The 12,089-nt window shown below is 47.9% G+C and overlaps 1 protein-coding gene across 1 annotated transcript; it reads left to right on the forward strand.

The window, feature by feature from the left end:
- The first annotated feature begins 6,391 nt into the window (after positions 1-6,391).
- On the forward strand, positions 6,392-9,585 carry LOC109676514 (nuclear envelope pore membrane protein POM 121C-like). Its single transcript, XM_074062098.1, is given in 5 exon segments — positions 6,392-6,791; positions 6,794-7,402; positions 7,405-8,002; positions 8,183-8,932; positions 8,934-9,585. Coding segments are annotated over 5 exon segments (3,009 nt in total).
- The last annotated feature ends 2,504 nt before the right edge of the window (positions 9,586-12,089 follow it).

Consider the following 12,089-nt stretch of genomic DNA (forward strand, 5'->3'; position numbering starts at 1 on the left):
TCATTTGGAAACATGTTTTTCAAGGACCCTGACTTCTCAGTTATCAGAGTCCTCAGAGGATAACTTGGATTAAATGAAATACTCCTGGTATAAATTATAACACAAGTGTTTAGTGCTTTATTAGTTTCCACTGAATGATACTGATTTTATGTGTTAAAATATATTAAAGAACGTTGAAGTTATTGAGAATTGTTAAGCTAACACTTAAATCTTCTTGAAAGTTGTCTTTCAAGCTACCAAAATACACATTGGATGTGCAAGAATCTGGTTCTGTGAAGTGCAGTCTGTCTCTAAAGTAAATATATAAATGTGATTATATTTAACAATCTCTAGTTCCGTGATGATATGCTATACTTTGGATGGAGAAATGAGTTAGAATAGATGGAGTAATACTGCTGAATCATATAATATTTTTATGAACAATTTCTTTCTACATATATACTTGTTCCGTTTCCAAACAGAAATCTATGTGCAAAGATAAACATGTACACATTGTATAAGGCAGTTGTCATTTTATAAATGTTGAGTATCATGGGATTGCAAGTGTAAACACTATTACAATAGTAAAATAGTGTTCATGGGAACTCGTTGAAGAAAACTTTGTAGCCTTTCTTATCCATTAAAAAAATTAAATTCAATTTAAATAATATCAAATTTTGGGCTTCTAACACTAGAATTTCTAATCTAGCATCACTTTTTTTGTCTTGAATTTAAATAACCACAGATCTAATTAAGTAAATATGGTGGTTTTTATGATCTGATTATTAAACAACAATTTGCAAAGACCTACCATGCAGGAAATTTTCTTCTGGTCTTATAAATATTGAAAGGCAGTAGTCTAACAAAAACAGTGTGACCTGAATGTAATAAGATATTAAGGACTATTGTAGTTTACAAATTTTGCTTTTGCTTTGTGACTGTAATTTTTGTATATGTGCTTGTCTTAGTCCATTTTGTATGAAAAGGAAATTTGTTAGTTCATCATTCTGTAGGCTGGGAGGTCCAAGGTGAAAGGGCTGGCATCTGGTGAGGCCCTTATGGTGCATCTTCACATGATAGAAGGCAGAAGGCAAGAAAAGGTGAGAGAAAAGCAAGAGGGCCCAACTTACCCTTTCATAAGAAGCTGCTTCTGCAATCTCAGCACTGATGTGGTCATGAAGGTACCCTGAGACCCAACCACCTCCCATTAGGTCTCATCTCACAACACCCACCTGGGCAATCAGGTCTCTAACACTTCAACTTTAGGGGGCACAATCAAGCCATTATGGTGCTCATATGAAGATAAATGTCCTATCTACTACTTGGATTATGAGACCAGGATCCATTCAACTTCCCTCTTCAGCTTCAGAGTCCCCACCAAGCTGAGCCCTGTCAGATTGACACCTTTGATTACAATTTTTGGCTTTGCATCTCCAAGAACAGTCATGTTTTAAAACAACTTTACCTGGTATGGATGTAACCACACCACCCTCTGCCACATTTCCTCATGCCATCTGCTATTGCTGGGTCTTAGAAGTCTCCCAAATGCCATGCTAAAGGTTTGGTCCCCATGGCAGTGCTGTTGTGGGAACTTTCAGAGGCAGGAACTAGTGGAAGGAAGTCAGGTCACCGGGGAGGGGTGGCTGCCCTTGAAAGGGATATTGGAACCCTGGTCCTTCCTGTCACCCCCTCATTTCTTCCTGGCCTCCACGAGGTGACCAAATCTCCATCAAGTGTTTCTGCCATGATGTATTGTGCCATCACAGACCATAACAACATATAACATCACAGACCATGGACAGAAACCTCTGAAACCATGAGCCAAAATGAACCCTTTCCTTTACTAGGTTGATTATCTCAGGTGTTTTGTCACAGTGATGGAATACAGTGTAACACACCAATCTAATGCACAAAACCCCAGACTTTCATTCCTTTTTTTTTTTCTGTGGTACTGGCGTTTGAACTCAGAGCCTACAACTTAAACCACTCCACCATCCTTTTTTTGTGATGAGTTTTTCTGAGATAGGGTTTCGAGAACTGTTTGCCCAGGCTGGCTTTGAACTGCAATCCTGATCTTTGTCTCCTGGGTAGCTAGGATTACAGCCACTGGCATCTGCCTCAGACTCTAAGGAATAGCCTTCTTAAAATACTGTTCAAACTCTGCCAGGAAGGAAAAAAGCACTGTGTATTTTGAGAGAGCCGTAAACTAACCACACCCAAACTATCCTTTGGCTACATGTGAACAGATGCTCAACACCAGAGTCTGATACACAGAATGTGTAAGGCAGGAGTGACTCCACTGACGGGTATGTGTATTTCTGCCTTTCAGATGTTTGGAAAAGCAAACTGCACCTCTTTGTTTTCTGTTTCTTGGTCATTGTTGCTGTGGTCTTGCAGACAGGTGGCCTGTCTCACCTGTATTTTCCTCTGAGAGCAAATTTGCTGCTGCAAATTCTATTTCAATCTCACTACTTTCAGAAGTTCTTCCTGTTTTCCTAGGAGCAGGAGGCCTGGAAGCGCTCTTTCTAATACCCGATTCTGGTGTGTTCCCTCTGTGAGTCTCCATCGATTCACAGCCACATATTTGTTTTCAGTAGAGCTTATAGGTCGATAGTCCAGGCTGTCCTCAGTTTACCTCTGTACCTCTGCCCCAGTACTGTTGCTACATGGTAAGAGCTTAATGCACATTCTACAATGGTTGGATTATTACTCATCCTGCTGGTGAAAAAGACATGACAGAGAACTACAGTACAATTCCAGAAAAGAGCATGTATATCCATAAAATCATGGGAATTTCCCAATATCCAGTTGTGATGTAAGCTGTATACGGTCTCAATTGTGTACCTGAGCTGTATTTCCCACATAAAGGTCTGTCATGGAGTGCATGTCATATTTGTGGCATGAAGAACAAATTAAAATATTTGTATCAATGACTTTTAAAGTACTTGATGAAGCCAGGAATGACTTAAAAGTGGAAGAGTTTAAGTGAGAAAGAAAAAAGAAAGGAAAATGGTTTCTGTACCTCTTGAAGAAGTCAGGGAAAGACACCTTGCATTGGAAGTAAGAGAGAGCATCTTTTAAATGATGATTCATTCTTAACTTTAAGGATAGACTGGAAAGTCTAAGTTGAGTGGATTTCAAGCAAGGGAGACTTATCATTTGCCTGCAAGGAGCGTCAACATAAAATTTAATTAAATGCTTAGAAGAACTAGTGCCCACCCATAGGGAGAATATTCAAGACACAGGACAAATGTGGTGTGGGTTGGAAAGTGACAGTGACCCACAGTCTCTCCAAGTAACACACTTGGGGAGGTCATGAGAAGTGTGTGAACTTGAATATCCTGACCTAAGGAGATAACCCACAACCATCCAGGCTTCTTCAGAGTCACCGCCCTGCTCTTGGGAGGCTTCCCAAGAGCTCTCATGAAAAGCAGAGCTGAGCAGTCTGGATAATCACAGGTTACTCACATTCATCATGGAGGGAGCTCCAAGACTTCCTGCAGATCCCGCCATGTGTGCCTGCTCCAGCTCATAGGCCCTTGCAGAGTGGCAAGCAGAGCTGGCTGAACCCTACATAATAGGGAAGTCTGTTGTCTGCCATCTATTTTAGCACCTCAAGTCAAATGAGCCTTTCTATGAAAACTCTATTGCTATCAGAAGTCTCATGCCAAGAAGCAAGGTGTCTTCTTTGAGTGCCCGCTAGTGTGAACTGGATGGAGAGCCAGGCCGGACAGGCAGAGCAAATGTCCTTGAGAGAACAAAGAGGCTTTAGAATCTGACTTATAATGGGCAGAAATCAGATGACAGAAAGTGGCTTATACCTGCAAAGAAGTGATGCATATCTTTTTTTGCAGCACATTTTTGTCTCATTCTGCACATTTTTGTTTCATTCTGCACAGAGGAAAGTACAATTTAGGATCCTGCAGGACGCCTGAGTCCTCAATGAGACATTGATTGTGCATCATTAAAAACCACAGCACCATTTTAGACTGACGTGTCCATAACAAGGGTAACTACCCCCTTTTGAACAGGGTTCTGTGTGTCACCATTTCACACACTATAGATTTTCTTGTTTTTTGTCCACAATTGAATTAAGAGGGACCTGCTGTGTTCTGAGCCCCTTCAACAGTGTGACAGTGTGAATTCAGTCTAACACATGGAATGAGCAAGTAAACATATTAATGAAAGAATGTGACTTGAGAGCATATTATCTACTTAAAGTCATTCCAACCCCTTCAGCCCAAAGTGCAGGACCTTTTAGCAGACACCATGGAGGAGAAATGGAAAAAGAAACCAACGATATTTCACTTAGCAAGCCACCCACAGAGAAGCTTCTTCAGGATTTGATTAGGTACATTACAACAATTGCATTTTCATCATTCATGGAGGCTGAGAAGAGCCAGGAGACTCAGATCTGTCCCTCCACTTAGGTGGTCCTGGAAACATGTTGGGAGGCAGGTGGCAGCCCAACACAGGCTATCTGGGAGGGAGGCGCCAGCATGTGCATGATTCGGTCCTTTGCACCTTTCTCTCTCCCCCTTCCCTTCTCTCCTTGCCCACCTGACCCCTCCACCAGTACCACGTGACTTCCCTATTGGCTATTTGGCCTCTTGCTGGTTTAAGTATTGTGAGACCTATGTTGCTAGACAGAGGCTGCTGTACTCAGTACATCACCCCCATCTTCACACTCTCTATCCTGCTTCTCAGCAGAAAGCCTCTCTCAGCTATCTTGTCCCATAAGCTCTGTTTACCTCCAGCCCTGTGCTTTCCAACACCCAAGTACTAGTCACTGGAGACTGCTAACATTTAATTTTTTAAAAAAAAATTGTTAAAATTTTTCTTCCTGGTTAAGTGTGTAGCCCAGAGGAAGAGCAAGTGCTTAGCATATACAAGATCTTGGGTTTTATCCCTAGCACCAAAAAATAATTTAAAACAATGCTTCCTAAGTTCTACTGTTCTCTTACACAGGAGGGTGACTGTAGATAATGAAAATATAGTGTGTACTTAAAAAAACTAGAAGAAACGTTTTTGAATGTTCTCACCACAAAGAAATGATAAAAATTTGATATATATGTTTACCCTGGTTTGAACATTACACAATGCACACATGTATCAAAACATCACAAAGTATTCCATTAACATGTACATTTTATTTGTCAATTAAAAATATACAAAAAGTAACTACACCCTTTTTCTCTAGGTTCCAAATAGAAGTGGTGCGTGGAAGGGAGGGGAGGATTTCTAAGCTCTAATAGAGAAGTTGAGGATGACCCGAGATGACAGAGGGCTGAGTTGCTGGAGGCATGTCTTTGCAGAGTCTGGCACCCCTTCCTCTGCCATCCTTGCCTCTGCCACCCCAGGCCTGGGTCCTTATGGCCAACAGATGTGGCTTTATTCTCAAGCAGGAGCCCCTGCCATGGTTTTGAGTGCTGAAAGGAGCCACAGAATGCAGTGAAGCGCACAGATGTGCTGACAGGAGGCACAGTTGCTTGTTCAAATGACACTTGCTGTCTCCTTTGCATTCTCTAGCACACATGTCTCAGCTGAGTGACTGTGGTGTCTGCTTGGCTTTATTCTCTTTGGTTTCTGTGCTTGCCCTTCCCCCACTCCAACACTCCACACAGGTCCACGTTTACAGCAAAGACATCATGTTGATATGATGCAATCACAGAGGTGCTCTGGTGACTCCCAGGCTCTAGTCACAGGCTCCACATGATCAGAGGAACTGTAGAAAGGACAAACCATCCCAGGCTGGCTCCCATGGTTCTCTGAAGCCAACACTCCTTAGACTGGTCACTTGTTTTGAACCAGCACCATTCCACATAGCACTGTCCTGGTGAGGGCTGTGGTAAGGCTGCTGTGCCAGAAGCCATGCCAAATGTCCTGAGAGATGTCAATGCCTGGGTTGATCAGAATGTACCACTGCTAGAGGACACTGGTGGATCAACTTTCCAGGTAATACTGATGGTCCCCTGAGAAATTTGAACAGCTCTCTTGAGCCTGAGAATTCTGTGTGATGACAAATGGCAGACATCCTCAGGGATGTTGGATAGGAAATTTGACTCTGTGTTAGGGAATCTCCCTTCCTGCTTGTCTGACACCAGGCAGAGCAGAGAAAAAACTAAATCTAGAGATTTCTGTGATATTCCAACCTCATCATCTTACGGATAAAGAAACTCAGGTCTCCCGCACGCTGCGGCCCAAAGCGCGCATTGGCACGGACCTGGACAGCATTGCTTGGCCTGTCGCCGCTAGGCCTCGCGGATGCAGAGTGGTGCCCCAGACCGGTGGAATGCGTTGGCGTCAGCGACCCTTACCAGATCGTCTGGCCACGTGGACGGTCAACGGAAGTCCCTAGAGACGCTGCCAACGCCACTCAGGTCCAATCGCACAGTTCGCTCTGCTCAGCAACATGGGTGGCTACGTGGGCAAACACTGCCCGTCGCCCGGCGCACAAAACAGGCCCTGTCGCCGACAGCCCCCACACTCCTCACCGCCTTTGACCACTCATTATGTCCACCACGTCTGTCCGTTGCTCCGCACCCCGCTACTCCGAGACCCGCGCAGGCCCCGCAGCAACCGTGCTGCCTTGTCCAGTCGCTTCACCATCACGCCTCGAAGGCCCTACCCGATCCAGCAGGCGCGGTACTCCATGGTGGGGGTGCTGCCCACTGTGTGCTGGGATGGCGGCCGCCAGAAGGTCATGCTGTCTCCCCGGAATTCCAGGATGGTGTGCAGCCTGGGGACCGTGCGGATTCCTGCTCCCCGCAAGCGTCCGCGTCCTCCAGGGCCGGAGCAGATGCTCAGCTCTGCACCAGCCTTTGTACCAGTGCTGGGCCAGACCCTGAAGCAAAGGAGATGACACCGAGTGCCCTCGAAGATGAGAGGAAAAGGACAGTGAAAGAAAAGGGCGAAATACTCGGAGATGACCAGGAAAACAAGAGAAAGCGCCATGATGGCCTTGGGAGCAGAAAGGCTGCACCTGAATCCTTGCAGGCCAATGGAGACTCAGCTTCGTTTGTGCCTGAGCCTGAGTCCCTAATGACAGGCCTCATTTCCCACAATTCAGACGACCACAAGAGCAAGCAGTTGTGCACCTCATCTGTGACAAGCACGCACACAGGTGGCATCCCTTGCTTTAGCCAAAACGCCATCACCAGTTCCTACAGCTCTACTGGAGGCATTTCACAGCTGTGGAAGAGGAGGGCTCCCACTGCATCCCCATTCTCTAGCCAAGCCTCTTCCATCTCCCAGACATCAGAGAGACCAGCCAAGAAAGCAAGAGAAGAGGTACTGCATCATCGAGCCAATTCTAAAGCTCCACAGGTGACCCACAAGGAGTCCCAGGAAGAAAGGGCTTCAAATGTGACCACAGGGACACAAAAGGACTCCAGGACTTCCCCATCCACACCGCCAGCTTCAGGAGCCGTAGAAGGAAGACTCAGCTACTGCTCTGCAGGTCAGGGGACCCGCTGACCTTGCCACCACCTCCCCAGCTCAGCTATCCCATCACTGCTGAAGACCTGGACCTGGAGAGGAAGGCAAGGTTCCAGTGGTTTAACAAGGCCTTGGAGGACAAGACTGATGCTCTCTCCAGCTCTGTTCCTGAGAAGTCACCTGCCACTCAGCCCTCCTTCACATTTACCCTGCCTGCAGCCAGTCCTGCTTCCTCGCTGGCTTCCCTCCAGGCCCCTGGTTCGAAACTGCTGCTGGAGACCTGCAACAAGATGGAGAACCCTGGGGACCAACCAATCTCCCCAGAGCCTGATGCAACAGCCACCACTTTGGCCCCAATACCCCCCAAAACACCTGGCCTTCAGGACCCTCTGGGCTCTTCCCTGCCAGGCACCTCTTCTGTGGCTCTCCTACGGCTGCCCCCTGCTTCCACCATGACTCCAGTCATGAACACCAAGTCACTTCCAGCCCCTCAGGCTGAGACCTCTGCAAAAGCTCAAGGCCCCCTGGACTTCGCCCCCACCCTGAAGCCAGGAGAAGACACTCCAGGAGTGTCGAGGAAGGAAGGGTTAGGAGGCCCACTGCTCTGCACCCCAAATAGTATCCTGTTTGGGGTGTCGAACAGAGGGCCTCCCAACCCTTCCTCCCCCACCACTCCTGGCTTGTCTTCTGCTTGTCCCAGATCCCAGCCTCTTTCTGACCCCACCTAAAATGGAAAGTGACAGCCCCATGTCCTGCAGCCCCTCAGCCACACCTGGAGGCTCCTCCAGTTCCACCCTCCTGGCTACCACTGGTACCACCACCTTGACTTTGAAGCCCATCTTTGGCAGCATGGGGCCACCTACTTCTGCTCCTTTGTCAATGCCCTTCAAGCAGACAGCTACCACTGTAGCTGGTGGACTCCATCCACCACTGCACCTGTTTTCACTGGCTTAGCCACTGCCCCCTCCACAGTGGCTTCTGTCACCACCGCTGGGACCTCCACAGATGCTGCTTCAAAACTCTCATTTAGCTTCAGGGTAAACAGCCTGGCCAGCACCACGAGAAGCTCCACCAGAACTATGGCTTCCACCTCTCAGCCCTTTCTCTTTGGGGCTCCCCCTGCATCTGCCACCAGCTTCCCTGGAGCCATGGGCCCCATACTCCAGTCCTGCCAGCCTCAGACCCTGCAGACCTCTGCAGCAGCCAGCCCCTTTGGCCAGCCTCTCTCCAGTGCCGCACAGATGGCCACCACAGGGAGCAGCACTGTTGGCTTCAGTGGCTTCAGCTGCCCGATTACCACCTCGGCCACTAACACCATCAGCCAGTCGACCCTGACCTTCGGCATCACCACTACCTCGGCCTTCCATGTTCCCTTTGGCTGTGCCTCACAGCCAGCATTTGGGGCCACGGGGAAGGTGCAGCAGCAGGAGGCCCCCAAGACAGCTGTTGCCGCAGGCTGGGGCAGCGCTTTCGCATTTGGCAACTCTGCAGCCCTTGCTCCACCTGCAGGGCCTGCGCGGGCTCCGGAGGCCTTCTGCAATCCATGATGGGAAAGGCTCAGCCTCTGCGCTCCGTGCTGCTGCTCGCACCCAGCCCACCTTCAGTGGCACCACCGCGGCTTTCTCCTTACCGGCAGTCACCACCTCTGGTTTCGGGGCTGCCACCCAGGCCACCAGCACTGGCACCAGTACCTCCAAGCTTGGCGGCTCGACTCGGTCCCATTTAGCCTTCGGGGGCTCAGTGGCCCCGCCTGGCAGTGGGGGCTCTAGAGTCCATACAGCCACCCCAGGCACCAGTTCCAACCCTGGATCACTCAGCTTCCGAGTTGGCCAGAGTGGAACCACAGGCGCCTCCACTTCCTTTGGTGGCTTGAGTCAGAGTGCCCTGGGTACACCAGGCCAGAGTGGAGCCTTTTCCTTTAAGGTGGCCACCACGCCTGGGCGCAAAGTTGTGTCAGGAGGCGCCTCCATGCCCAGCACCCTTGCCCTGAGTGTGGGCCCAGCGGGCAGCAGCCTCTCGCTTGGATCCTCGTCAACAGCCACCGACCGCGTGGTCAGAGCCAGGTCTTTGGGATCGGTGGCCCCTTCAGTTCCCATTGGTGCAGAACCCAAGACTCCAGTGGCTCGACAGCGACTGCATGCCCATAGGTAGCACACTCGCAAGAAATAGCCTCTGTCTTTGTCCTGACTCCTTGCTCCAGAAGAGAAGCCCCAGGAGCAGGCAGGATGTCCCCTGCTGCTTCCACTCCCTCCTTACCTGCCCACTGCCTGTCCAGGATGGGACCTTCCAAACTTTTCCTGGGTTCCTGTCTGCTGTTCAGGTGTGTTGTCCCAAATCCTTTGCAAGGAGAACTGAAGTACATGTGTGGCCACTCTTGCTGGTGCTGGACTTAACTGTCTCCAGGCTTCCAGACCTGGCTAGCTGGACTGGACACACACCTGCCCTCACTCCTCACACACACAATCCTGTTTGAGAGAAGTATGAATGCATGTGCCATAAATTAATAGCAAAAAATATGTAAACATTTTAACAAAATAAAAGGTTTTGTGTTTAAATTAAAAAAATCTCAGAATGAGGAAGATCTGTGTCCACAAGATTATGTTCTAAATAATTGTGCAGGACACTGCCTAGTGGTTTAAAATCTTAAACTGGAATAGTTCTTTAGTCTGTGACACAGCTTGTCTTAATCCAGCCATGTGTCTTTAATGACTTGGCAGTGTGCTTGAGATCCATTTGTTTTTACTGATAAAGAGCCCTGGCTACAGCTGTGGCTTGGGTGCTCAGATGGCTCTGAGCTCACGTTATCAGGTTATTTCTTCGGCTCTGCCTTCTGTATCTACACACACACTGAGTGTCGCCTATGGCAGGTTCATTGAAAGAACATGATCCATTCTGGGGTGAAGTTTACCTAGTCTGACTCCTGGAAACACTCACAGGGCACTTGTTTATCAGCCAGTAGAAGACTATTAAGGAGACAGCATTACAAAGGCAGCTCACACCAAATCATAGGTCCAGTCCCTTATAGACAGAGGCCTGGGGCATTTAGGAAACTGACTAGTGTAAGAATGCTCAGAGCAGCAGCAACCTCTTGAGTCTAGGAACATTGGGGAGGCAGAACTATGTGCGAATTTTTGCCCCTTTCCTGTCCTGGCTTCTGCCCTTGGGTTGGAAGTTTCCTGCTCTTCCTTTCCAGTGTCCCCAGTCCCTCCCTCCAACAAATGGATTTGTTTACTGTAGTATTGGAGAATCTGACTGCTACAGGAGAGATTCCCACTATTCACGCCAGAGTTCTCTGACCATGTATGCATTAAATCCTTTTCCTCTCAGTTTTGAAATGCACTTTTGTTTCATTCATTTTTCCCTCCTTTTTTCTTTCCTTTCTTTCTTGATGCAGGCTCTCTCTACATAGTCCATGCTGCTCTGGAACTTGAGAACCTCCTGCCTCTCTGAGTGTTGGGATTATAGGTATGACCTATCATCCCCAACTTATGAAAAGCATTTTTAAAGACAAGAGCCCCTCTCTGGTTTGGGCCTTCTCTGAGAATCCCCAGTACCATGGAAGAGTGGCTACTTGAGGCTTAAAAGTTACCCCATCACCTTCCAGAACTGCAGGAGCTCACCTCCCTCAAGCAAAAAAAGGCAAAAGCTCTCTGATCTGGCAGACAAGCCCAGGGCTCAGGACCTCATCTGGCACTGTGTCTGCAGGGCTGTCTTTTGCAATAATGTGGAATGAACAGAAATCATTCTCATTCTACCATGCTCTGAGTTTTGAGTCTTGCTTCCAGCTTCTCTGGGGAGCTCAATTTCACTTTAAGGACAGAATAAATGACCAGCTGGTGATAATTTTAATTTCTTGCATTAGAGTTATTTGTAGAGGTTGTATCGCTCTCCAGTTGACATATTTTTCCCCATAATGAATGAAGTAACCTAATCTCATGCTTGAAATTAATTTTCCTAATTACCTCCTATAATCACCTTGCTCCAGGTTTCCACGAAGGACTTATTTTTCGTGGTTCTTGGGTTCTTCTAATAGCTGCAGAGACCCTGCCCAGGATTCACAGGTAGGGAAGAAGTTCCTAACTTTTAGGAGCTCCACACACTGACAGGTACCTCTGAAGTTGACATCAGGTGGAGGTAGAGACCAGGGAGGAATGAAGAAGGGCCAGAGCATTCCAGAGAGTGGGAGGCAGGGCATGGGCTTGGAGGGTCTTTCTGAGAAGGGTCTTAGTCCATTCTAGCTGCCATAACAAAATCCCACAAACCGAGTGTCTTATAAACAGGAGAGACATAGTGCAGATAGTTCTAGAGGCTAGGAAGTCCAAAATCAATGTGTAAGTAGATTCAACATCTGCTGAGGTCCTGCTTCCTGTTTGTCATGCTAATTTTATGGTGTACAATGAACAAGCAGCCCTCTGGGGCCTCTTTTATAGATTACTCCCACTCATGGCGGCTCCATTCTCATGATCCAATCACCTTCCAAAGGCCCCCAGCTCTCAGTACTTCACCTTGGGGCATTCTTGCCCACATAGGCTCAACATCTGTGTACTGCTTGACTGATAGGAACAGGGAACTACAGACCCATTCTTCCCATCTCTTCCCACCATGGAATAATAGCATTGATTTGGGAGTAGCAGAGCACTGAGGTGTGAGTAAACGCTTGGTGTATTCAAGGA

Source organism: Castor canadensis, chromosome 19 (assembly GCF_047511655.1).
Source record: "Castor canadensis chromosome 19, mCasCan1.hap1v2, whole genome shotgun sequence".
Taxonomy (NCBI): Eukaryota; Metazoa; Chordata; class Mammalia; order Rodentia; family Castoridae; genus Castor; species Castor canadensis.